General features: G+C 40.9%; 2 protein-coding genes across 3 annotated transcripts in view; one reads left to right on the top strand and one right to left on the bottom strand.

Annotated features, from left to right (window-relative positions):
- The first annotated feature begins 1,772 nt into the window (after positions 1-1,772).
- reep5 (receptor accessory protein 5) lies at positions 1,773-7,719 on the top strand. Its single transcript, XM_035185207.2, has 5 exons — positions 1,773-2,016; positions 2,179-2,272; positions 4,811-4,949; positions 5,811-5,979; positions 7,037-7,719. Exons 1-5 carry the CDS (start codon positions 1,899-1,901, stop codon positions 7,084-7,086), a joined length of 570 nt encoding a protein of 189 aa, XP_035041098.1. The 5' UTR covers positions 1,773-1,898; the 3' UTR covers positions 7,087-7,719.
- A 2,792-nt stretch (positions 7,720-10,511) lies between these two features.
- chd1 (chromodomain helicase DNA binding protein 1) overlaps positions 10,512-26,244 on the bottom strand; it is a 25,180-nt gene continuing 9,447 nt past the window's right edge. For both annotated transcript variants that reach the window (XM_035184453.2, XM_035184454.2), the window contains exons 12-36: positions 26,184-26,244; positions 25,911-26,101; positions 25,229-25,417; positions 24,400-24,562; positions 23,510-23,662; positions 22,679-22,750; positions 22,437-22,586; positions 21,726-21,874; positions 21,028-21,124; positions 20,841-20,936; positions 20,555-20,731; positions 20,235-20,395; positions 20,108-20,149; positions 19,890-20,023; positions 19,255-19,393; positions 18,003-18,153; positions 17,644-17,766; positions 15,979-16,122; positions 15,578-15,895; positions 15,295-15,426; positions 14,876-15,054; positions 14,451-14,550; positions 14,319-14,370; positions 13,980-14,232; positions 10,512-12,051 (exon numbers count right to left, since the gene is read on the bottom strand). The exon at positions 26,184-26,244 is cut by the window's right edge and continues 29 nt beyond it. In XM_035184453.2, the coding sequence (XP_035040344.2) occupies positions 11,766-12,051; positions 13,980-14,232; positions 14,319-14,370; positions 14,451-14,550; positions 14,876-15,054; positions 15,295-15,426; positions 15,578-15,895; positions 15,979-16,122; positions 17,644-17,766; positions 18,003-18,153; positions 19,255-19,393; positions 19,890-20,023; positions 20,108-20,149; positions 20,235-20,395; positions 20,555-20,731; positions 20,841-20,936; positions 21,028-21,124; positions 21,726-21,874; positions 22,437-22,586; positions 22,679-22,750; positions 23,510-23,662; positions 24,400-24,562; positions 25,229-25,417; positions 25,911-26,101; positions 26,184-26,244 (3,712 nt within the window). In that variant the 3' untranslated portion in view covers positions 10,512-11,765. The remainder of the gene's footprint in view (positions 12,052-13,979; positions 14,233-14,318; positions 14,371-14,450; positions 14,551-14,875; positions 15,055-15,294; positions 15,427-15,577; positions 15,896-15,978; positions 16,123-17,643; positions 17,767-18,002; positions 18,154-19,254; positions 19,394-19,889; positions 20,024-20,107; positions 20,150-20,234; positions 20,396-20,554; positions 20,732-20,840; positions 20,937-21,027; positions 21,125-21,725; positions 21,875-22,436; positions 22,587-22,678; positions 22,751-23,509; positions 23,663-24,399; positions 24,563-25,228; positions 25,418-25,910; positions 26,102-26,183) is intronic.

Genomic DNA, 26,244 nt, shown 5'->3' on the forward strand with positions numbered 1-26,244 from the left:
AAGACTCCAGCTCCGAGCACTCTGACCCTTCTCCTCTGACCTCTCTCATCGACACAGAGCTGCTGCTCGATGGATGGTTTGTATTTTAGGCTCCGTTCAGAGTTCAAACTAGAGGCTGTTCTGTGTTAAACTGAGGAGATCAGAAACACTACAAAATTAAAAAAGTCACTGAGATCCATTGCTTTCATCATGCTGTTTGATGTGAACATTAGCCGCAGCTCCTGACCTCTATCTGCAGGATTCCACACACTGCACTGCCACTCACTATAACACCAATGTACAGAGGTAATGCATTGATACAGGTCTGGTGTTTAGAGTAGGTGCTGCTGATGGTCTCTGGGACTCTCCAGCCTTCAGGATCACTGACCTACAGAACATTTCCATCATCATGATTTATTGAAGTGTTCCAGTTCCCACCCTGTGCATGATGTGGCGTGGTAACTGAAACAAGCAGCTGGCTGCACACTGCAGGGCCTTTGACAGAATTGTCTTTTAGCCAGAAGTTGTATTTTGCCGTGTCATCAAAGCAAAGGAAGGGTGTGGCTATAGCGGGCCTACTGTAAATAATACATTGTTGGTGCCCTGACTTTACGCTCTCAGGAGCTCTTCCTCCGTGGTGCATATAGTCAGTTCTTCAGCCACTCATTTCTAATTTGAGAATGGCCTGTGTCTCAGCTCAACAACACCCAACCTAAAGGATTTGATGGGCAGAGCTTGGTGCTTTCTGAGCACACAGTGTGGGCGCATGCAGTGCCTGCAAGACTGAAGTCAGGGATAATTACCTCATGCGCTATAATTATTGAGCAGCAGCTGCACAGGCCAGTCCCAGACACTGTAGATGTAGAGCCCGCAATTATTTCCTTTCACCTTCACAGTAAATGTGACTCTCGCTTGAGGTGGGATTTACAGAACAAACAAACCCTACTGTTGTTGTTACAGTTGTATTGGACCTGCAACTATAAGTTGGATGTATTTATTTAGCAGTGTGAACAACACTTAAAGTACTTAAATAAAGTTTATGGATGAATCCTGCTGGTATTGAAGTTATATGTTGCTCCCATGTTCCTGAGGAAAAAAATCCCTTCCTTTACTTTTGTGTTCCACCAGTTTGTAGTTGAAAAACGAGTGGAGATCAGTGGCCGTCATACATGAGGAGCAGTTCTTTTTTCTTAAACTTATATTCTGGACACTTTACAATATTTTCACGACTAAAAACATGAAAATCTGGGGCATGTGCAGTTGTCCACTTAATATCACCGTTTTTATGCATGTACTAATTATTGAATAAATAACAGAACACATACATGTTAGTGGTTGAACTGTTTTCGAGATGAACTTTCAGTGTTGTTTTATACACAGAACTTGTCTGATACACATTCTAACTTCAACGGTAATTTGCGATGCATTTATATAGATTTATATTGTATCCTTTAAACGTGACATCTGTTGCACTTCTGTCCGTCCTGTATATACAGATATTTAAATTCGATTTATAATTGCACAAACACACCACGGCAAATTCCATGTCCAATGTGCAGTTCAAATGACGTCATTTCACTCTGTTTTTCTATTGTCCCTGTTATTGTGAACCGCCTGATGTTCGGTTTTGTAGGATGAAGAAAATATTGATACACACTCACACACACACCTTCACAGATCGTATCATCGATGTATCACCTCGGGCCTCAGTAACATGATGAGACAGCGTTAATATTTAACTCTGCAGAATGGTGGTGTTTTATTTTGAAAGGGGCGGAGCGGACACGGCAGAGGGTGAACGCGCCGTGTGAGCGAGAGCTGGAGAGAACAGTGGCGTGCAGTCTCTCCGTGCCTCAGTGTCGCAGTTTGAGTCACATCCGCAGTTTGGAACGTCCGAAGCTGAACAAGGAAGTGCAGCCATGGCGCAGGGGCTCCGAGACCGATTTGACAAGTTCCTCCACGAGAAGAATGTCGTGACGGACCTCCTGGAAAAGGTCGAGAAGAAAACGGGAGTGAGCAGGACGTACATCGCCATCGGTGAGTGTTGGAAGAAAGGGGAGCAAAGGGGAAGAGGGGGGGAGAGGGGAGGAAGAGAGGAGGCGCGGGCCTCGAGTTGACCGTTAGATGAGAACAGAAGCCAGCGGCTGCAGTGATGCCGCCACACGTGTGTTATAACAGATGTGCTGTGCTCTGTTCCAGCGGCCGTCGCCATCATCGCTGTTTACCTCGTCATCGGCTACGGAGCCTCCCTGCTGTGTAACCTCATCGGCTTTCTTTACCCAGCATACATTTCGTAAGTGTGGCACTGGTACTGAGAGGGGCCTCACCCTTCCTCACTACCACACCCATCACACACACACACCCATCACACACACACACACACACACATTATTTTAGTATTATATCCGTTACGATGTGAAGGACCAGACCTGTGTGTGTGTGCGTGTGTGCGTGTGTTTTAACCAATGTGCTGACCATATTTACGAACAATAAAATATTACACAACTGTTTTTGCAAACCCCAAGCTGCTAGTCAACTGATCCTCATCTCTGAAATGAGTCACAACGTCATTTCTTTGATACTGTGGTTAATAAGACATTTAGCGGCTTTAGTCCGTCTTGTGATCCGGAGGGCTGAATTCAAAACGTGAACAATAGTTACATTCATAAGAAAATGTTATCAGTGTCTCAAAAGAGTCCCAAACACAGCTGTTCATTTCAGAGCAACACAAATTTCGCGTTAAGATATTAAATATGAGTTTATACTTTTTAGAATTTGAGTTCATGGAACTTAAAACATTTGCTTCCTTTAATTTATTACAAGTTAAATGTGTGGTTTTCAGAATTTTGACTCTCGTTAATTTACTCTTACGTTAAAGGGATTCAAATGTTTGTGCTGCTCCTACTTTCCCATTTTGTCCCCCGTTTATAAATGAGCATGTCCTCTAGAGCTGTACCGGGAATCACATGTAGCAGTTCAATATGAATACATGACTATATATTATTGAGGTGCCAGCATTTGAACAGGGTTCAACAGGATCTTCAGAGGAGCGCCATGGGAGGGATCCCTCTCCCAGGACGGACAGAAGTGCAGGAGATGTCACGTGTAGCTGAACACATCAGTAGGAAGTGGAAGGGCTCTCTATAGACAGTCTCCGGTCACCATTGTTTTATTTTTAATCCAAGAGACCACTTCACACCTCAGAGACACATGTATAAAAAGACATAACAGCCTCCGACATTTTATTTAAAAACCAGGTCATCGATTTAAAGCATAAAAACTCATCTCTGCTGTGGAAAAATACATCATTTCATTTCGTTTTTTGTTGAAAAAAATATCCCTTCATGGCCAATGATGTATCCGCACCAACGCGAACAGCCAAACAACGTTTTATATGAATAATTAAAAACACAGTTACATAACACGATGACGATGCATGAAGAAGAAGAAGAAGAAGAAGAAGTGGTAGATATGACAATGTCACACTTATTACAAATTATTGACAACTTGTCAGTTTAGTATAAATCCATTTTATTTGGAGCCCCAGGAATGGGAGTGATTGTGTTCCAGAGCAGATTAAGGGTTTCCATGGTGATCAACCTCATGTGAAAAGTGATCATGTTTTGTGATTCCCACAAAGTGAATCCCACAGACTGTTGGATAACACACTGATCTGGCCTCAGTCGTCTGTTCGGGAGCAAAGGAAGTCAAATGGTTTTTAAGGTCCATTTCGGTGAATCTGCAACAACACAAAAATAAGTTAGTTGTAGCCCTAATACATAATTATAGAACAAGTAATCAAATGAGCATGATGGTGTGTTGTCTGCAGTTTGTTTATGGCCCAGCCAACAGTAAACAGCTCAACAATACAGGGAGAGCAGGCAGTTCTGCTTTAAGTGGATAGTAAACAGTAGACAGGGTATCAAACAGCAGTGAGCAGTTAACAGGATTACCCTGTTTCGGTGAACGTGGTCATAACACACACTGTATAGACTGTAGTTTTATTGAAATAAAAAACCAAGTAGACAGGACGGAGATTGACTTGCTATGTGCAGAGAAGACTTCACCATTACAACAGGAGAGTAATGTTGTAATGGTTGAGGAAGGATGGGCTGAGCAGTATTACAGCCACCACAGAAGTACATGGTGAATTGTGGAGCTGTAACCTGTTGGGACAGGTTTCCTGTGCACAGTGTTGCCACATCCGATTCATTTTGAAACAATACATGTTAACTGTTTTGTGCATTTCCAAACTCTGCAGGTGACAATAAATAATTAGAAGAATAACACAGAGTAATGGATCAGTGAAGCGCTTTTATAGCTCTGGTACATCACATTATGCAACAATTCAAAAATACATGTCTTGAGATGAGTGTAATTTCTTTGAAATGGAGGTGATTCCTAAACAGCTCTGATTGACGAGTCTGTGCTAGGATAACATGTGGTTATATGAATACCTACTAATACAGACCATTTACCATGAAAGGGAGATTAGTATGCCTTCAGTCATGTTAGAGACATGCTAGTACAGTGATTCACTGGAATTCATGCTTCAATGTTCACTTTTGTTATCCTTACTACATATATTTTAGTTATTGATATTTTTGGGGTTTGTAGAATGATTCCATCACTGTTTCACATTTCAAGTTGCAAGATGATTCATCACTGTGTGAAAGAAAACCAGCAGTGAGGCTATCGGCAGAGAAGCCGATGAGAAAGGAGGAAAACAAAATAAATAATAAACCAAATGACATTTTGCCCTCATGGATCGTGTTGTTTTCCCCAGTCTATCAAACTACTCCTCTCAGATTCTGTTCCTCTTTCCTTCCAGGATCAAGGCCATTGAAAGTGCCACCAAAGACGACGACACTAAATGGCTGACCTACTGGGTGGTGTATGGAGTCTTCAGTGTGGCAGAGTTCTTTGCGGATATCTTCCTCTCCTGGTTCCCATTCTACTATATTGGAAAGGTAATCCACTGGAAAAGTGCATTGATGAGTTGATTAGGAGGTTTTTCCTCCTGATTTTACTGGTGAGTTTAGTGTTAAGTCTTTAGAGGCTAAAGTTGTCTGGTGAGTTTGGTTGCCATGGGGACATCAGTGTTACATAACACGGCCCCTGGCACCACTGTCGGTCTCATTGTTTTTAATGGGCATAAAACCCATTCGCTTCATTTTCATCAGCAGCAGCAGCCACGTTTATTATGTAGGTGTCATGACATTTGTAAAATACTAGTTATAATTATAATACTCCACACATCAGTTGAGTCTGTTGCTGATAGCCGGTCCTACTGTGAGTGTGTGTGCGTGTACATGTTTGTGCATGTGTGTGAGAGAGCAAGAGAGATACATGCACGCAGCTCTACAATGAAGCAACGCAGCAAAACACAGTTACAACTTTTATATTGTATAAAAAATGTGGCTGATAATCAAACTGTGTTGGTAGAAATGAGAGTCTGGCGCGCTGCCTCAGGTAATGAATGGAAAACACTACACACACCTTCAAGTGAGGATGCCCACAGCGTTAAGAGCCCTACAAATATAATATAAGAGCCTTTTGTCTTAGATTGCAGCCTATGTAAAAATGTATATACACATTAAAAAGTACATCAATGGTGTGTGTGTGTGTGTGTGTGTGTGTGTGTGTGTGTGTGTGTGTGTGTGTGTGTGTGTGTGTGTGTGTGTGTGTGTGTGTGTGTGTGAGAGATGACTTATTGATGAAAGTGTTTTCGAAACAAATTCCAACACTTTCTTTAATGAATAGTTGAACCAGTGAAGCCTATAATGTAACTGTGGTGTCTGCATCCTGACTCATATTTCCTTCTTTCCCAGGGTGCCTTCTTGGTGTGGTGCATGGCTCCGACTCCTTCTAACGGATCGGTCCTGATCTATAACCGCATCATTCTACCTATTTTCCTCAAGAATGAAGCCAAGATAGACGATGTGGTGAAGAACATCAAGGAAAAGGCGTCAGATGCTGCTGACAAGTTCAAGGAGGAGGGTGAGTCATTCAACTCGTGCGTGTCGAGCTTACCGCAAACACAAACCGACTCATTCTGCACAATCTCAACATTTCTGTTCGAAAATCTGAGGAATTAGGAAAGATATCAACTTTACATGAAAGGTGAGATCAACAGTGAAGTAAACTTCAAACTAAATTATCACGATTACTATAAAGTACGAAGAATTAACTAAAAGGTATAAATAACAATGGGATTTACTACAAGCAGCTGCTGAACAAATACATTCCAAGTACAATTGGTTTTTAACATGACCTTCATAATCATTTCAAGGTTATTTGAAGTTAAAGCTCATTTAGAGTCACATTTGCTGACTGTCACTTCTATTTTACACAGTGGCTGGTAGAGTGGGGCTCCACTAGATGGAGACAAAGTGCACCAATATTCTGTCAGGGTCATAGATCACAGACATGAGGCTGTTTCCTGTCAGATAAAAGCAGGACCTGCAGAATGTTAATGACCCCATGAAATGAAGAACACTCCATTTTTAATCCTGTGTCCCTCTGTTAACTTTTCACCTACACTTTCAACTGTTTGATGACTCATCCTTGCACTCAGGGCCAGTTCCTCATTCTGCGTCCAATCAGAAGCTTTCTGGAATTTTTGACTTCCCCAGGACTATAAATTCTGACAGTTAGTGATGACGTACATGGAACTACACATTCCGATTAGTCGGTAGAATGTACACAATTAACTTTGGACAAGCCGCATCCGTTGGGGACAACTTCAGGGAGCTGGTTAAGATAGTGACGCTGTCAATCAATCTATTCTAAGTAAAGCGCCTTGAGATAATGTATATTATGATTTGGCGCTATACAAATACAATTGATTTGAATCATCTGTGGCTACCTTCTAAAATATGAATATATATGTATTATTTTTGGAGGAAATAGTAAAAGTGTAGAATGAGTTGCCCCCCACCCCCCCCACGTCTGCAGAAGTGTTGAGTTTCACTGACAGCAGCTACACATTGCATGCAAATAAATAAAAGTCTGGATGTTCAAGAAAAAAAGTATCATCCGTGTGATTTGTCCACAGCCAAGAGAGCCACAGCTAACATCATTTTTGAGGAGAAGAAGAGCTCCTAAGAAGGATGCACATGTCTGCTGTCGCCACTGGAGCCGATTCTGTTGCCGAAGAAATGTTGCCTTGAATATGATCTTGTTCAGTCTGTAACCTTTATCTTCATCCATGCTGTATTCTGCTGCACATGTGTCACATGTATGAATGAAAGCCATCCCCCCCCCCCCAGGTCAGTTTACTCAGCTGTCAGATAACTGACGCGCCTTGTGAACCAAATAAAGACAAACTTGTTGAAGTGGTTCTCAGATTTGGATTCTTTCTATTTGTTCTTGTCCATTGTAAGGTGAAGTGAGAAATGTTCAAGTTTGTAGCCTCTTTCATTCACAGACATTCTTAAGTTTCTGTTCATTGAATTTCAAATGAATCAAATAAGCAGCCGTTTATTATCATCCTCCACTTTCAAGTAGTAGTTTCAAGGTACCAGGTATTTCTAGAGTTGTACTATATATTGTTTATTGATTGTTTTATGTTGTTTTCCATCAACTCATTTCTAAAGTGACCTATTTATTGATGAATTATGATATTAATTTCTTGAAATGATTCCTCTATATTGACCAGTTAATGTAACTCAAAATCAATAAATGCAATTCTTGGTAATTTACTCAAACTATGGATTAAAAATGAATCTGTAAAACCTTCTAACTCCTCTTTTTGTTGTTCACCCATACATTGATTAATGGAATGCACGGGAGCTGTAATACTTGATATATCATGTCACTTTTACACTTTTTCATATTGTGTTGTATCTGAAAATATCTACAAACATCAACCTGTTTAAATCATCATTAACTGTTAACGTTTTATTTGGATTATCAATCTTTTCTGCTTTTTATTACGTAGTTGTTGTAAATAAATGTGATAACAGTTGTGAAAGGGCCGTATACATATTAAGGGTTCAGTGTGTAGAATTTAGTGACATCTAGTGGTGAAGTTGCATGTTGCAGCTGAATCCCCCTCACCTCATCCCCCCCTTCCAAACATGAAAGAGAACCTGTGGTGACCTTTAGTTCTCATAAAAACTCAAAGGGTGTTTAATTTGTCCAGTTTGGGCTACAGTAAAAAACATGGCGGCTTTACATACTTTATATTTAAAGTATTAAAATACAAACGGCTCATTCTAGGGTAAAGAAAACTACTATTTGTACAATTTAGATGAAACACCCAAGTGAAAACATCACTAGGATTATTTTATATTCAATTTCTGTCAATAGATCCTTTCACCTAAATCTTACATACTGAACCTTTAACTTAGTTTATTTATGCACAAAGAGAGACTATGAATTTTGAATTTGAAGGAATTTTGTTACCCAATTTCTATAGCACATTAAGAAGGGATCTCTTGTTACTTAATTAGTGTAAGAGTGCCCTGAAATTTGAATTGAATTAAGTGCAACCGGTGAAACTAGAATTTGTGCCTTTGATGCTACAAAACAAAGGGAAGATCCCAAAGCTTCTAAAGACACCATGTCAGGATGCCAGGAGCTTTGGGTGATAGGTCTGTTCTAGAGTTAAAGAAGAAATGTCAGTGCAGGAATCCAGCCTGATCTCTCCTAGATATCAATTCATCAACACGTCTTAAACAATGATAAACATGTTTTGGTTTAGGCGACACACAAATAGAGTGTAAATATAATAGGATGTGGTTGTAGACAGGTCACAACAAGAAGGTTCTGGGATGGGACACACTGTTCCGCTGACCTCACTGCACGGAGTCTGCAGGTTCTGCCTGTGCCCACATATACTTCCCCTTGGTATTCTGGTTTTGTCCCACAGTCCCAAGACATGAAGCTCAACTGGAGACCCTAAACTGCCTGTAGGTCTGAACCTGAGTGTGAATGGTGGATTTCCTCTACATATCGAATACGATGAAATACATTTTCTCAGTTATATTTGTTGCAAGTTAATTCATGTTAAGTTTGGGAAAAACTAAAAGCTTTTGAAAGGGGGACGCAGCAACTTTATTCACGTCCCACTGATGGAAGCAGTCCTCGATCTTGTTAATAGGGACTCGTTGGCTCTAGAGTTCAGTTCCACCTGATTCAAATTATAAGACTGTTGAATGAAATGTTGTATTTGACAGACAGATATTTGTAGTTAAAACACGCAGCTAATTTCAGTTAATGGAGAATCCTTCAGAGCTGGATGTGCCACTTAACCTCCTTGATGAACCTTCAGGTGAGAGGGAGAGAGGAGCCCGGAGAGGCTGAGCCAATCAATGTGCATAGCTTTATAATGAAACAGGATTTCACTCGTTTCTAAATTATAATAACAGCTCAACACTGAGCCACACGTGTCCCAGACCAATGTGTACTGAGATGATTGAATTTCAAATGTGTTCACACCTGAATGATTCTGCTGTGTTGACATGACTGCGTCGTATCCTCTCCGCAGTCAACTGCACATTCATGCTGCTGATCCCCTGTTCCATCACGTCACAAAGGTTCTACTGGATCTGGTGACTGGGGAGGTCACTGAAGTTACAGAACTCTCTGTCGTCTTCATGAAACCAGTTTGAGATTTTCTTATCAAAGAACCCAAAGTGTGAAGAAAACATTTCCCAAAGTTGGGCTGGGCAATTAATCGAAAATATATTGAATCCAACCTAACCTCGCTCATGTCGGTTAATACTTTCCCCGATGCGAGCATTCAGGAACTGTGGGGTTTCTGCTACGTCTGCGCCATGTCCCCCTGCTGCATGTCCCCCCTGCTGCCTGTCCCCCTGCTGCCTGTCCCCCTCCTCACTCCCCCTCCGACCTCGCTTGATGACAAGACCCTGCGTAATGCGCCGAGTGGTATGTCCCATTGAGGGGGTGTTATCAAATAATCGTTCATGAATTGTAATTGAGGTTTAAGTTTGAAATAATCGTGGTATTGGATTTAAAGTCACATCGCCCAGCCCTACCCCAAAGCCAGGCTGTCTCCATGGATCCATACTGTCGACATTGTGACCATCATCTGCAGTATCAGCAGAAATACAGATTTCTTTTCGGTCTTAAACTGTCCAGTGTCGGTGAGTCTGTGTCACTGCAGCCTCACACTTGTTCTCAGCTGACAGGAGAGGAGCCTGACATTCTCTCTGCTGCTGTAGATCATCCTGCTGAAGGTCAGACACGTAGTTAGTCCCTGTGACAGAAAGACTCCAGCTCCGAGCACTCTGACCCTTCTCCTCTGACCTCTCTCATCGACACAGAACTGCTGCTCGATGGATGGTTTATATTTTAGGCTCCGTTCAGAGTTCAAACTAGAGGCTGTTCTGTGTTAATCTCAGGAGATCTCACACACACACAATCTCACATTCAAAATAATCACATCACCCTAAAAATCCAATGATAAATCAGTGATTGTGCCTTTGCAGTTATTGACTCAAACCAAATGTCCTCTGAGAAGTTTGGCAGAATCAAAAAGTTGACACTTTTTTTTGAAGAGTTGGTACGAGTGAGTACACTGATTGATTTTAATGGCTTCATAAACAACTATATAAAACAGTTCATAAAAATTCATGCACTTTCAGTGTAAATTCATTTTGAAATAGTGGAAATTTATGTACAACAGTGTGAACTGTAACAGTGACTTCATTCAGTTGGGTGGTTCACCACAAATATACTTGGCTGCATAGAAACATTATTATTGCCTACACAGAAAAAATGAAAACAAAATCATGTAAAAAGATTATTTAAGATCTAACAGGAGCTTCTATTGAAAGACAACCGTCTTTCTTCAGACCATGATTACAAAAGTCAGTTCCTTCCAACTCACTGATTTCACTGAGAAAAAAGAACTAAGAATTAGAGAATAAAACTGAGTATCGTTTAAGAACTTTCCCTTTACCAAAAGTTACATTCTGAAAGCATCATCAGGAAAGAACTACTGTACATAAAGTCAAGAGTAGAACGACAAAAAGCCTGAGTTGATGGGGAAAAGTAGAGTCATAATAAATCCAAAAAGCCTGAGAAAAAAGACCACTGATTTACTATTTTACAAAAATTTACAACAGTATTACTGAAATAAAAAAATGATACAAGTTGCTCTAAAAAAAAGAAAGAAATCCAAGTAATTTTTTACAGCTAAGATATGTTATTAAATAATTCACGCCTGGTGGAAAAAAGAAAACATACTGAGGAAATGAGAAATGCTGTAAATGAGGTACTTCAGGTGGTGAGCCTGAGCCCAGACTGGATTCAACCTTTACATCAACTTGCAACGTGATTCATGTGACAACCTTCTTCTCACTGAGTTAACACTTAAATAAGCTCGATAATCACATTATGCATGAGAGAGGGACAGAGACAGACACACATAGAGAACAGTCAAATACAGGATCCAGTGTCATGGGTTGGTGGGAATATGAGGCAGCACTCAGGGTCAATTGTGTCCATTTCCAGAATTTAAAAAAGTTTATAAAAATAACAAAGAAAGTTGTGCTGCATGCTGTTGAACCTACACAACAATGCAGCTTTAAACTCTTAAATAGAAAAATATGCTTTGATTATTTATCTGCTACCTGGTTTGAGCACGCCCTGGCGTTCTCATCCCAGGTTTCCGAGATGAGTTGAAGCGTAGAGATGACAGTCATGCTGAACTGACTGATACACAGTGCTTCAAACTGCTTCAGGTTGGAGTCCACAGTCCTTGTAAGGCATTTGCTGAGTCTATGGCTGCTACTAGCAGACCCAGGCAGCTCCTGTTATGTCTTGCGGCTGCTCCAGATCTGCTCGGGTGTGCTCTTGTGGTCTGACGAGTAGTCCAAAGGTGAGCGGTGCCCCATGGGTGAGCGCGCATCGTAGGGCGAGCGCTGGTCTCGAGGAGAGCGGGGCCCGCTGGCTGAGGCCCGCTGCTCGGTCTGCCAGTCTGAGTGGTAGCGGTACGAGGAGCGCTGGTCGGAGTGGGAATAATCCTTCATGTCCAGCCGGTGGTCTCTGCTGCTGCTGCGGAACTCCTCCAGCTTCCTGTGCTTATTGTCATTGTAGTATCTGCACACAAACACACCATCAGCATGAACACATGACAAAGCAGGGACAACATTTACACATTTTCAGCACCTCTGTACCAACTTCAAGTCATTTGATTATATGATCTACAACCAAAGATTGTCCTGCCCTTCCTGTTATGTGAATAATGTCACCTCCTGTCAAATGAATATTCTATTACACAGCTTGTGATGGATGGCACACAGGGATGGAAGTTTGGATTTTTTCCCCTCACCAACAAGAGACAAACGTTAATGCACAGACAATATTAAAATGTTCTCTTTTTTTATTTTTATTTAAGGTGTCTGTGCCACATTCAAAATACCTCTACATTTCTTTGAAAACAATGGGTTATTATTTACAAGTGCAAACAACAGCAGCATAAACAACAGAGCATTCACGATTCATTTATTACACCCCTGCAGCTGCGTGCAGTGCTCTTTGCCTCAATGTCACTTCAAGTAAGTGGGAAAACGCAGCTCTAGATTGGACCTAACATGGACACTGAAGCCGTCTTCAGATAGGAACTCCGGAGGATGTCTGCACAGTTGGGTCGGGACTTTCACACATGAGCTGATTCTCCACTCAGGCGAGTTCACAACAACACAGGTATCTCGGGAACAGGTAGGTCATAGTATATTAACTTTGTTGTTTAAGATCGTGTTTGTTTACAGCACATTGACACCGTCGTCAGCCCTCATCACTAAGTGTTCCCTTGACATCTTGTTCGGTGTCTTCTATGTGTGTGAGAGCGCTTCTTCATCATGAGATATTTGTATTCTTTTGGTTTTTTTTTGTCAGTTTGGTGTCTGTTGCCTGTTAGAAACATCATCAACAAGCCTACTCACTCACTGTGAATCCTGCTGAGGATCTCCTGCTGTTTTCTTGCATTGGATATTGTATCCAATGGAGTGTTTACTAAAGGGCTGGCTGGAGAAACTCCCGACGATAGCTCGGAGCCTCTCACTCAGACATTTGCGTTGTCACATACAGCCCCTCTGGGGAATGTCCAGAGTTCAGTACATGTCTGACAGCAGCTATATTTCCTTGATGAACACATCACCTAACACAAACACAGTTAGAGAACTTGTGTAACATGCTGTTTTAATAAATGTTAATGTTTCCTCAACCAATAAGAGCAGAAGCAGCATCAATGTGAGAACTGTTCCATGCTGCAGGCTACACAGACTGTTTGTGCTCTCTGTTAAACACAACGAAATATTAAAATGATAAGTTTGGTTATGTTTAATATTATGATCGATAAATCTCACATACACCGCTGAGACAAAAATGAATTGATCCTACTAACATGTAGTGTTTCTACAGGCTTGCCTCTGGGGCATGGAGCTCCTTTCATGTTTAAAATAGAAGCTTTTTTCCAAGCAAAGAGGAACTAAACTAGGAAGTAACTGTGGCAAATGAAGACAATGGCAGTGTTTGACATATCATTTCCAAACCTGATATGGATTTTGATTAAATGAATAAATGAAGAGACTGGAAACTCCAGAGCACTTGTCTGTGCAGCTGATGTGTTTTTTCTTTCAGCTTTAGAAACTGCCATGAAATAACCAAGAGTTGTGTTTCTCTCCTTCTCTCCTTTTGACTAATTCCACACTCTATCAGCTCATTCACACTTGTTCACTCTCTTGCCTTCCCCCCCTAAATGGAGTAATGAAACTGACCAGATTTCCTAACTTTGATTTTAACATTAACAACCAATAGTAGGAAACTTGAGGAAACTTGAATATCTCTGACGGGTCACAGCACAAACTGCATTTGTTCTATTAGTGTTGTGTTTTCCTGCCCAGCGACTGCAGATGGAAATGAAGTACAGCCGGTACAATATAGTCTTTCTCTTTGTTTGCGGTTGATGCGTTTAGTGTTCCCTGACAAATAGATGAAGAAGCTCTCAGACAGTCTTGGTCGCTCACCTGTCCTGTCTGTCTCTGTCTCTGCTGTCTGGTCTGTAGTGGTCTCTGTCTCTGTGGTCTTTGCCGTTGCTGAAGGAGGAGTACGGCCTTTTCCTTGACTCCCCTCCTGCGGTCTTTCTGTGGGACTCCGAGCTGTGTCTCTCCTTGCTGCTGCTGCTCTCGTGGTGTCGACCTGTAGCATGATGCCTTTCAGAGCTGTAGCTGTCCCTGCTGCTCTCGTCCTGGTGAGAGTTGTCCTTCAGCCTTTCAATATCTGAGTATGAAGACCACACATAAATCAGGACACACAGACAACTTGCCCACCATTCCTTATATAAAACAGAGGTAAACTCACTGTACCTGCATGTTTATAGCCGTGCGTGTTTATACTTCTAGTGTTCTGTTCCATTGCCTGAGGGAAAAGAAACATCATAATGGATTTTGATGCAGGATGTTGTGTAGCAATCCAAATCAACTGAAGCATTTACGTACCTGGGCGTTTTCTTGTCTTTTTTTGATTGCATGCTTATACAGTTTATGTAGTTTCCTCGCGTCAAACTCAGTGAATTTGGAAACAAATATCCACAGGTTTCTGTAAAAGACAAACATCACCACTAAGTATATGCAACCCAGATGTGGACCCAGATGAGAATTGTATGGAGGCAATACACTCCTTCACAACTGCGGGGCAGATGTGTGGGAGTTTTTCCAACTGCTGGTTTCAGGTATTAAAACTTGATTTCTGATTTGGTCTCACTACACGCCATGTGAGCCACTTCTACTGGTATAACCTGACCACTATCAACCATTCTTACAGACACAGTGACCCAGTTGAAATCTTGTTCACTCTTAACTTTGCTTTATGTTTAACCTGTAAAATATATGTGATTAGAATGATAACAAGAGTGGATACGAACTTTCTCCACTGTTTGATCAGATCAGGATTTGAATACTCCTTCAGACACTCAGTGATGTGGTCCCCGATCTTGATGAGGCACTGTCTCGTATGTTCGAGCTGCTCGCGCTCCGACAGCCCTTTCTCCGGCCTGTCCAGCTGCTTCAGGGCTGCTTTCACTGGCCGCATCCTCTCCTTGCACTGCAACATCCAAACACAAGGCAACTCGAGCAACTGCAATCCACAACTTTATTTATTATCAAAATTCTGGCTGGATTTTATCCTGGTCTTTTAATTTCCATTAGTCAATGATAATCAATATGCTGAGATACACAAAATAAATCACAGCATAATATATCTTTACGATTCAGTCACTGTGTCGATGTTTGGTCACTAGCTGAATCATTTCTATCTGAAGGTTTGATAGTCAGTGGGACATACTACACTGAAGGTCCTCTGGTCGAGCTCCTCTGACTCCTCAGATATTGGCACATTCTCTCCACTTGCTGTTATATGAACTGGCACATCAGAGGCTTTCTTTGTCCGTTCTCGGGCTTCCAGTTTTACTTCGTTCTGATGAAAAGGATTTGAAAAAGAATTTGAGAATTGATTCCTAACCAAGTTATCATCTTTTGTCTTGTACTTATTTACATTTACCTGCCTTCAATATAGTTATCAGTTCATTTAGTTAATTGATACATGACATATCGAGCTATTGTTTCACCTTTTCAACAGTCTCCTCTTGTTTAACTGAGTCCAGAGCCTTTGCGTCCTTTTTCTCTTTTGGCTCCTTTGTCTCTTTAATGTCCCAACTTTCCTCCTTCTTTTCCTTTTTGCCTTCTTTTTTTATCTCTTTTTCTTTGACCTCCATCTCCCCTGATGAAGAAACCTCCTCCTGTTCAGGCTCCTCGTCGTCGCCGTCGTCGATGTCGTCGTCGTCATCGTCATCACCATCGTCGTCGTCGTCATCCTCCTCCTTCTTCACCACCACCACCCGGTCTGCTCGGCCCCGTCTGCTCAGTGGCTTTACTGGTGCCATCTCCTGAAAAGGTCAGAGCACATCACACATGAATAAAACTCAAAACAGAAAACAATGACAACATAATAGTTAGTATCTAAATATACCTTTTCCTCCTTAATTTCATCCTCATCATCTGATCTCTTGTCTGATGGGGGATCTGAGGATGGACTCTTCATCACCTCTTCTATCTTTGTCGGTTTCAGAGTTTTACTTTTTTTGCTTCTTGGTTTCCTCTTCCGTGAATTGGCCTACATTCAAACAAAAATGGAGGATATACATATTAATCCATATATAACTAGGAATATGGCTCATATAAGCATTTACAAATATCTATTACCATCTATTACTCTCGCTTTCGAGAGTGACCTGGCCAAGACAACAGGATAAACATTGCTACAACAATTAGCACAAACAATACAACAAATACATATATACAAATATACACATGAATATCCATATACACACATAAATACATATACCCCATATATATGCAAATTAATACATATACAAATATATACAACAATAAAATTATTCAAGTAGAAAATCTTTACTGATTACTGTTGAGATCAATGGAAACCACGAATTGCGTGTGTTTTTTCATCACTGCAACTCATTATGTGACTGTGTCTCCTCCACACTCTGGCTACATGAGGCCGGGCATTGTAAGGAACGTAAGCTTTACCACGGACAAATGGACCTCAGACATCAGTCCAGGGAGTATGGTTAGTTAGACGGCTCACTGGCTGGATGATGATTTCAATTCGAAACAGACATTGTTGCATGCACTGTAGTGTTCTGGCTCGCATACAGCAGCCTGTCAGTTCTATAAGAGCCTTATTTTTTTTAATGAAAGATGAACTTTATATTTTGTTTCAACTAATTGTTTTTAATTATTGACATTTCTGTTCAGAGATATTGTCAGTACATTTAATTTATTTTGAATGGTTACGCTAAACATTTTATAAGATGAAGGCCAAAGTATAGAGGAACCGTCCTTACTCTCACGCACTAAAAGTACATAAACTATCCTCGACCTTTTTCCTTTTCTTTATTGAGCATAATATTCCATGTGCTTTTGTCAGTTTTCAAGGATTTCAGTTCTATAATAGCCTTTAATTTTGAAAGTACATAATTTTTATCTAAATTAATATTCTAATACACTGACTTGTCTTATTTGAGATGTCAAAATATTTAATTTAAATTCTTTTGCAGGACAAATTTTCCTCCTCCACCTAAAGTTGTTTGAAGTTTTCTGATGTTCTTCACTGAGTCAGAACACATTTTTGTGGTGTTAACAATGGAATATTAATTCATCCATATTTGCTTACTATATTTTGCAATTTTTCAGGTGTGCATAAACTACAGGATATGAACTTCTTTTTAAGAAACGTGAAATTATTATCGGTTATCGGCCAGAAAAATCCAAATATCGTGCATCCCTAGTAAAATGTGTTGGGGACTAAATGACGTAACATCATTAAAGATTTTCAACTGGAATAATTCGTTCATCAACATCCGATGTGATTTTAAGTGTCCCCTAAAAAAATTTTGAGCAGTGTGTATGTATGTTTGTATGTGTGTGTAATATGTCTATTTTAGTTGGAACCCTGTGCACTCTCTACATGTGTATGTATAAAGATAAGGAATCAGCTGATATAAAATGTGTAGGCATACAGAGAAGGCTACGTGGCAGCAGCAAACAGAGTACAGTGATGAATGAGAATTATATCCCAGTTAGCGATGCAGAGGCATGTTACTGTAGCACTTACTGTCCCTGCTTGTTTCTGTGCTTCTTTTTTGGCCAGGTCCTTGCTCAGTAACTTGATGAGGTAGTCTGCTCGGGTCTGTAGTTGTTTGGCCTGTGGCTTCTTGTCAGGGTCGTCTGGGAGGAGCTGATCAACAGTAGACAGTTAACATTGTTGTAAGATGTTTATGAAAGAGCAAATTTGTAAATGTGTATATATTTTAAAATGTATAAAAGATTTGAGATCCAATATTTGAGTTGGCTGTAGAAAAGCAAAGAAATTTCAATTATAGTCACTTCTCCTGAATGACTCCACACAAACGCATTACACAATGCAGCTTGCACTTGCTTCTTTACTGACTTATGAAAGAAGGGCAAACTCACCTTGTGTGTGAGATTGAGGTCCGGGTCCATCTTGATCATCTCCCAGCTGCCATAACCATACTCATAAATTCCTATGAGCAGGCTGGAGTCATCCTCCTTCCCCCACTCGATGTCAAAGTGCGCTGCCTTCGAGTGGCATGGAATCATATACCTATTCAAAGACAGACAATTACAATCCAGACATACAAATACAAGAAGGAAAAAACTCCTGCTTTTCTCCAATACAGAGCTTCTTCAGCTCAGACATATTGTCAGGATGTCTGACGTAAATGTCTCTTTGAGCTTATTCCACAGCTTCTCTGTTGGGTTACGGTCTGAACTCTGCTTCAACAGTTGGATTTTCTTAGTTTGAGGTTGTTCTGTTGTAGATTTACTTTTATGTTTAAGGTCATTGTTCTGCTGTAGCAGCAATTTCTACTGATCTTCAGCTGGTGAACAGGTTGTGTGGGGAGTGACAAAAATGAGCAGACACACACACACACACACACACACTAATCCTACAGGAAATGCTGGAATACTTACCTAATACAATACATAGATAAAAGCTCAATAATTACAACAATCCCATCCAGCTTGCTGAGCTGGTAGCCTGGTAGCATAATCTGTGCCAAATTTTGTATTTATTCTAATTCAAATATCAGACTGAATAAGGGACAATATATTTTCCGACAAAAGCTGTTATTCTGAGAGGCCCACCTTAAAATTTAAATAATGCACCAAGTGAGACGTGTCCTTGCACAGTTTACAGCTTTAGTTCTCAGAAATATTGGTATTGTACAATGAATTATCCTTAACTGAATCGATGTGTGAATCGATGTACAGAAACTGTTTAGTCTACTCATGAACATAAATGTTAACTAGCTTCAATGATCCCTTGAAACCTTAATCTCAGATTCTGCGAGCTGGAGGGGAGTTGGACATTTTTTGTTGTTTTTAGTCAGAACTGTAGTACGGAACATTCAGGTGGTGATGCGTCCCGGTCAGCTCTCTCTTGCTCTACACGTTTCATATTTGTTGATATAAATATGTTTGGTATTTTACGATTTGAGATCGGGGAGGCGCCGACTCAATCGGAGGCAGTAAGATTATTAAACCCCCCGCACTTACTATAAGATAATCTGCACAGAGTGAACTCCAGTCGGGAACGCCCCCAAGATTGCCAGAAGGGGCAAATTGTGTCTAAAATCCGCTCGATTATCCTCTAGTGTGGAGAAGCCTTGACAGAAATCATGTTGTGTATCTGGAGCCTTACTTCTTTCTCTCCTCTGGGTCAGCAGGAATGGCCTTGTGAAGTGGAGCCAGCTCTTCCTCGTGGGAGATAACAAGCTTGGCATTCACCTGGACACCAGAGATCCTGAATGTTGGGCCTTTTACTTTCCCTCTTCTGCCTCCTGATGATCAAACAGGAAAAATAAAGATTCATCAAGTTTCATGCTTTAATGGCCATTGAATCCTGTATGAAATAAAAACAAAACACATTTTGAGGGACATGACACTGGACCATTAGTGTGCAAAATACCATGTGTAGCCAGGGTCACTCGCCATGTTGTATATACTGTACACATCAACCCCAACCTGTATGCTGCTCCAACTGGTAGCCAAGCAGAAATGAATGCAGGGGCTTCCTATGATAATAACTTGTGGCGACCATTCCCTGTTCAGCAAAATGTATTTAGTTTTGCTTTAAGTAATTTATCTTGCCAAAGGGCTGCAACATATTGAATACTTGCAAATCTGCACCTGGAACCATACAGTGTATTAATTTGATCATAACATATGATGTGCACTGGTGCTACTGCAGTCTTGGCTGTTCAGCAGGTGTTGGCCAATTTAGAAATGAAATCTTTGAACCTTTGGACTGATGGACTCTCGGATGTGTTGGGTTACCTGAGTTCTTGTCTGGTCCACAGGGATTTTCACGCAGTGTTCTCACACAGCCATTGTGAACAGTCTCTGCCAATCGTTTCAGGTCATGTTCAGACTTATCTACAAGTTCAGCATCACGAGCAATAGCATCCAACCTTAGTGAAGAAGACACATGTTGAGCAGACTGTTGTTGTTGTTGTTGTTGTTGTAAAGAAAATAGCAAATCTCATGTTGCTTACCTTTCCAGTGGTCCCCCAAACTTTTTGTAACTCTTGACAAACCTGTAATTATTTCACAGAGATATTAACAACAACGTTCGGAGTATATAAACAGCCATAGTGAGAAATCAGTTATTAATATAATCACCTCCTGATCTCAGCATCATTGAAACCCTTGATATTTTCCCGCGGGATGGTCCTGGGCCGCCCTCTTTTCTTTGGCCTCTTTCGGTCTGAGGGGGAGTCACTGTCGGACCCAGAGTATCTCCTGTTCCTACTCTGCCGGCCCTCAACAGCGTTAAAGCTTGACTGTTCACGAAAAGGAAAAAGACAAATCACCTGGGGGTTCATTGAGAACCAAAACCTGCAATACCACTTAACATTTCAAAATACCACTAAACATTTCATCTCAAAATGAAAAGCATGAATATTGAGTCCTAATTATATTAAGCATGACTGCTTATGTACCTGTTTGGCACAATTCCTCATACGTGGCAGCAAGTAGATTTCTTCCAGCTCCTTCTGTCTCTCCTCTTCCTCCATCCTCCTTCTCTGCATCTCAGGAATTATGTCATCCCAACTCCGGTGACTACGCTCAGAGTCAATGTCCATTTCCTCATCATCCATCATGGTGAAGTTGGCTACCTGCACAGGTCAAGTCCACAAACAACTGTTAATGTTAATGTGCTGAGGAGCAGAGTACAACCGTTTTGTGTATTGTGCAACCAGCTTCTGAAACAAGAAGCATTTTAACCTTGAACTGAGACAGAAGCTCTTCTCCCACTGTAGAGGGTCCAGGGTCATTCTCCCTGGTCTCAGCTCTTTTGAGGATCTCATCAATGTCCATTTCCTACAGAGCAGAACAGGCCGTGACATGACACCGCATTATATTTCAGAATAGGTGATTTTATGTACACACAATTGAGTATAAAATTACAGACCTGGGGTTCCTGCTCTTCTCCCTCTAGCTCTTTGAAAAGCTCCTCCGCACCAAACTTCAGGATGGCAGAAAGCTCCTCCTTATTGAAAGGTGCTGAACTGTAGGCATAAAACAAACTCAGGTGAGATAACAATGACGTGTGGCAGCAATTTTTAGTGGAATACAAAGACCATAGATGAAATTGCTTTTTGAGTGAAAAAGAAAAGCCACATTCGCCTTAGCAAGCCCGTCAATACCGAGGTGGTCGACAAGCACAAGAATTTAAGATTAAAAAGGGACATGGACACAAAGGAGGGAAGTTAAAGTTGCAGTGTGTAGAATTTAGACATAAAGTGGTGAAATTGCATGTTGCAGCTGAATACCCCTCACCTCACCCTCCCCTTCCAAACATGAAAGAGAATCTGTGGTAACCTTCAGTTTTCATAAAAACTCAAAGGGTGTTTAGTTTGTCCAGTCTGGGCTACTACAAGAAACATGGCGGCCTCCATAGAGAGGACCCCCCCCTGATGTAAATATAAAGTATTTCAATATAAAAGGGCCCATTGTAGGGTTAATAAAACAACAATTTGTATAATTTAGATGAAACACTCGTGAAAACATCACTAGGATTATTTTATTTCTGTCAACAGATCCCTTTCACAATAAAACGTACACACTGGACCTTCAATCAAGAAGCAGAATGTGGAATATATTGCTTGCCTGGAGGGAGCAGAACCAGTATTGAGAACGGTTTTCCCTGTAGTATCCATCCTCTGAATGACAAGGTGGTCCAGCACCATTTTCTTCTTCGCTCTCTCAATGATGTCCTCCTCCACTGAGCTTTTAGTCACCAGACGGTAGATATTCACCTGCCAGTCCACAAGCAATCAGTAAAATATACAGTACAAAGTCTGCATCACTAGATCAGCATGTAAACAACTTCTGGTAGTCTATTTGGAAAAGGTAGATTTATATCTACTGATGACCTGAGTGGGCGAGAACAGAAAGTACATTTTGTTTGATAATGAAAATCATTTCACTACCTCAAGTCCAAGTCATTTTCATAGAAGATTTCTTCAATGGGTACAGTCTGGCTAGGAGATGACTCTAGAGTTGGTGAACTCATAGCAACTTTATACCATCTCTAGTCTCTGGATTTGGTATCAATCCAGAGTGTGAAAAAACTGTTAACGTACATTTCCTGGTCCTGGCTCTACTGGAAACTATTTCAGCTTTCAAAACCACCACCAGGGATGGTGTCGCTTTTGTTAAAAATTTGACTTGAAACACTTCCATCTTCACAACTCAACATTGACATGTAATCTTACTGACTCCATGATGCATATATGTGACAGCTGCGTACCTGTGGCAAAACACATTACAACAAACAAAGAACATGAAATGGAGAGGTTGATGGCACATGCTCCCTACCTGTCTTTTCTGTCCGATTCTGTGGGCTCTGGCCTGGGCCTGCAGATCATTCTGAGGGTTCCAGTCTGAGTCAAAGATGACTACTGTGTCAGCCGATGCCAGGTTTATACCCAGACCACCCGCACGCGTTGATAACAAGAAGCAGAAGTCCTAGGCACACAAGTGGAGGTTGACTATATGGTCCTGGTATATTCAAATGAATAACAAACTACATTTACTGTTAGCTACATCACAGAACTTACCTCTGAGCCCTCAGCATTAAAGTGGTCCAACGCCTGCTTTCTCATCTCTCCTTTGATGGAGCCATCTAGTCTCTACACGAATAGAAAACATTTCAGATTCAGAAATGTATAACAGGCATACAGTAGCATCAGAAAGTATTCAGACCCCTTCACTTTTGCAAACATTGTGCCGTTCATTTAATTGGGTTGAGTGCTACTGACATGGTCTTCCTTCCATTAGGTTCTTGGTCACCTCCCTCTGTTTAGCCAAACGGACAATTCTAGGAAGAGATCTGGTGCTTGCAATGTCTTCCATTTTTTAATTACGGAGGTTGCTTTGCTCATTGGAACATTAAAATCTTACTACTACAATATTACTCTGCAGGTAGGAAAAGGTCTGCAGTAGATAGGTCTCTCTAACTGTTCATGTTGCTGCAACAGTTCTCCTCAGGAAGGCAGACCTGCTACTGCTGTGTGTCAGCTACACCTAATAGCGTATTCTGTGTGTGTGTTCACAGGTCAGTCTATCAGTATTGTTGCTGATCATGTTCATTACTTAATAGCCACAGTTTGACTTCTCCTAATGGCTACATCCAGCAGTAAAAGTTGTAAAACAATTAGGCAATAGTCCAACCAATTTCAATTAGGTCAGACAAGAACATATCGACCAACCAATTGGTCAGTTGAATGGGAAACATTTCCAACATCTCCTGGAATCTATCCAACAAAGAACTGTGGCTGTTTTGAGCGCAAAGGGTGGAGCTACCAGGTATTGGTTTGGTGTTCTCGATAAAGTGCTTGGTGAGGGTATGTACAGTGGGTGATGGTCATGTGAGAACAGTGGGTAGCTACCTGAAAGAGGAACTGTTTGCTCCTCAGGTAGTCCGCAAGGATATCCAACATCCGTACCATCTGGGAGAAAATGAGAACTCTGTGGCCTCGCTCCTTCAAACGCACCAGAAGTTTGTCCAACAGAACCAGCTTGCCACTGCTGCGGATTAGATGCTGTTGGAAGAAAAGAGTGGTTATTTGTCAAGCCTCCTCAAGTAATGTCAGGAAATAAATAAATATACGCTGAACTGTGTTCATTCAGTTTGCTTCTGGAATTAAGCACACCCACTTAGATGTTCCAAAAGATTCTCTGCCAAGCCCCCTCAGCAGATAAAAACAAATGCCAACAGGATATCTGCACAAACTTTGATATGAATAATAATTATTATTATTACAGTTTTAATACTAATACAGTAATACTGTTTCTACAGCAGAATGGATGCAGATGGGCCTTACATGAGGAATTTTGGGGAGTTTGATAAATTAAGGCAAAATGTAATACATATTCATCGAGTCACATTAATACTGATAGGGTCATCAGAACCAAACCAAGTCTAAGACTGGGGAGGAGGAAGTGGCAATGCTGGTCAAATGGCAGAAGTTGGTTTGATAATCATCAACTGGATGCGTTTCATCCATTGAACCTCATCAGATTATGCGTTTGTGTTTGTGTCTCCTTTGCTTAAGAATCATCCATCATCATCTTCATATCAATTTCACAGTTTTAAAACTGATTCTGGTTTTCACTCATATCCCTCTAAACATGATGCGGCTAATATTATCTAGGATCACAAAACCAGGATTTTATTTTTACAAATGGAAGTTGAGTCATATTTCTTTTTGAAAGGCAAAACTTGTTAGGAGTAATAGAAACCCGGTCGTTAAAAGATATTAACACAAAATAAACAGACCTGCAAGGCTTCAGCTCTATTGAGGAACTCGTTGTCCTCTGGAGGCTTGATCAGGTAACAGTGGTTACAACACTTCTTGAGCTCCATCATGATGTTTAGGAAACCTGATGTGCTGCCTTTGGTACCTTTACTCAGAGCCTTGTAGTTCCTGGTCAGGATCCATCTGATCACAAACAGAAAACATGACAGCAAAAATTTAATATACACACACACACACACACGTATATAAAAAAATATATCATCGCGATATCTTTTTAGCTATTTAAATCAAATCAGCGCCACTGCACTGATGCACATTACTCCACTGGTTAACAAGAGACTCTGCTCTTTTCTAATCAGGAGCCCTTCCCCCCGTCACGTTACATCTCGTGTCGTGCAGCAGGTTGACTCCTCCACTGGTAATGGGAAAGGAGCTAATTGTCATATCAACTTATACCAACTAATTTGGATGGAAAAAAGTTGAGTTTGTAGGGCACTTTTTAATGATCGAATAGTTGGGGCTGTGTTCACACATCATCCCTGCTTCAAAAACTCAGGACACTCAATTACTCCAATCAAACCTGCAGTGGTGCAACAAGGCTGAATCTGCTTCGACTTGGGTTTCCTGGTTCACAATTTATCTTGTCACCAGCAACACAAACGCGCCACAGACACTTGGGCGAAACAGCCTAAACATAAACCAACATAAGTAGATATTCATGTCTTAATAATAAAAATGTTTATGTAAGGTTTGCTAGCCTGACAAGCTGGTGTGAGATTAAAGGTGCATGGCGATAACTATTATATAACAGCATGCTTTCTTTGACAAAAGGTAGTTTCCAGCTCTTACTTGTAATACTGTTTCTGAATTGCGCTCATCTCCACTCGGAGGATCTGCTCCACTTTGGCCGGAAGGGATTTCTCCACGTCCTTCTTGACTCTGCGCAATAGAAAAGGCTCCAGTTCTTTGTGCAGACTGGTGTAGCCTGAATCCCTACCTTTACCATGGTCCTCCTCAAATATCTCCCAAGAGTGAAACCTTAAAAAACATGACAGAAAAACACAGTGCGGTTGTAGCGATACGGTCAACTCAAGTTACAATTCCTCATTAATTCCTCCTTAGATGCAGAACATGCAAACAACGTATCGTCTTACTTTGTACAAAGCATCTCAGGTTTGTTTGTATGATACAGTGTTTCATATTCTTACACTACCATTTATTATGATTGTTTTTAATGAAGCTTACTTACTGGATAAAGACCAGTAACAAAACAAAACCTTTACATATTGCACATGTCGGAGTTTCTCTACGTCTTTTGTTAAGTCTTTTATTTGTATAACCAAGGCCTTTAAAAGTTTAATAGGTCATATAAGAATATGGCGGGTCACCAAAGGCTAGATAGATAACGGGAAACACTGGGAAAGACATCACTTCTTGCTGTGATGAATATCAAAATATACTGAACATGGTTATCATACTTCAGCTACAAAAACCAAGTTAGTCTTCAAGTGTAACAACTGATGTGGCATACTTCTCAGGCATAATGAAGTGCAGGAGGGACCAGAGCTCTTTCAGCGAGTTCTGCAGCGGTGTTCCCGTGATCAGAAGCCTGTGATTGGACTTGAAGTCCATCATGGTCTTATAGAGGAGGGAATCGTCGTTCTTCAGTCGGTGCGCCTCATCCACACCAATGAATGCCCAGTTAACACCGCCCAAAAATGACTGGAGACACATATACAGTTATGTTACATGTTAACATTGTACTGTACATCTTTTGAACAGAATAACTTTAATCATTGCTAACCTTATCTTTGAGAAGAATCTCATATGTTGTGAGAAGGATGTTCAATTTCAGTCTCTTGGTT

Source organism: Hippoglossus stenolepis, chromosome 18 (assembly GCF_022539355.2).
Source record: "Hippoglossus stenolepis isolate QCI-W04-F060 chromosome 18, HSTE1.2, whole genome shotgun sequence".
Taxonomy (NCBI): domain Eukaryota; kingdom Metazoa; phylum Chordata; class Actinopteri; order Pleuronectiformes; family Pleuronectidae; genus Hippoglossus; species Hippoglossus stenolepis.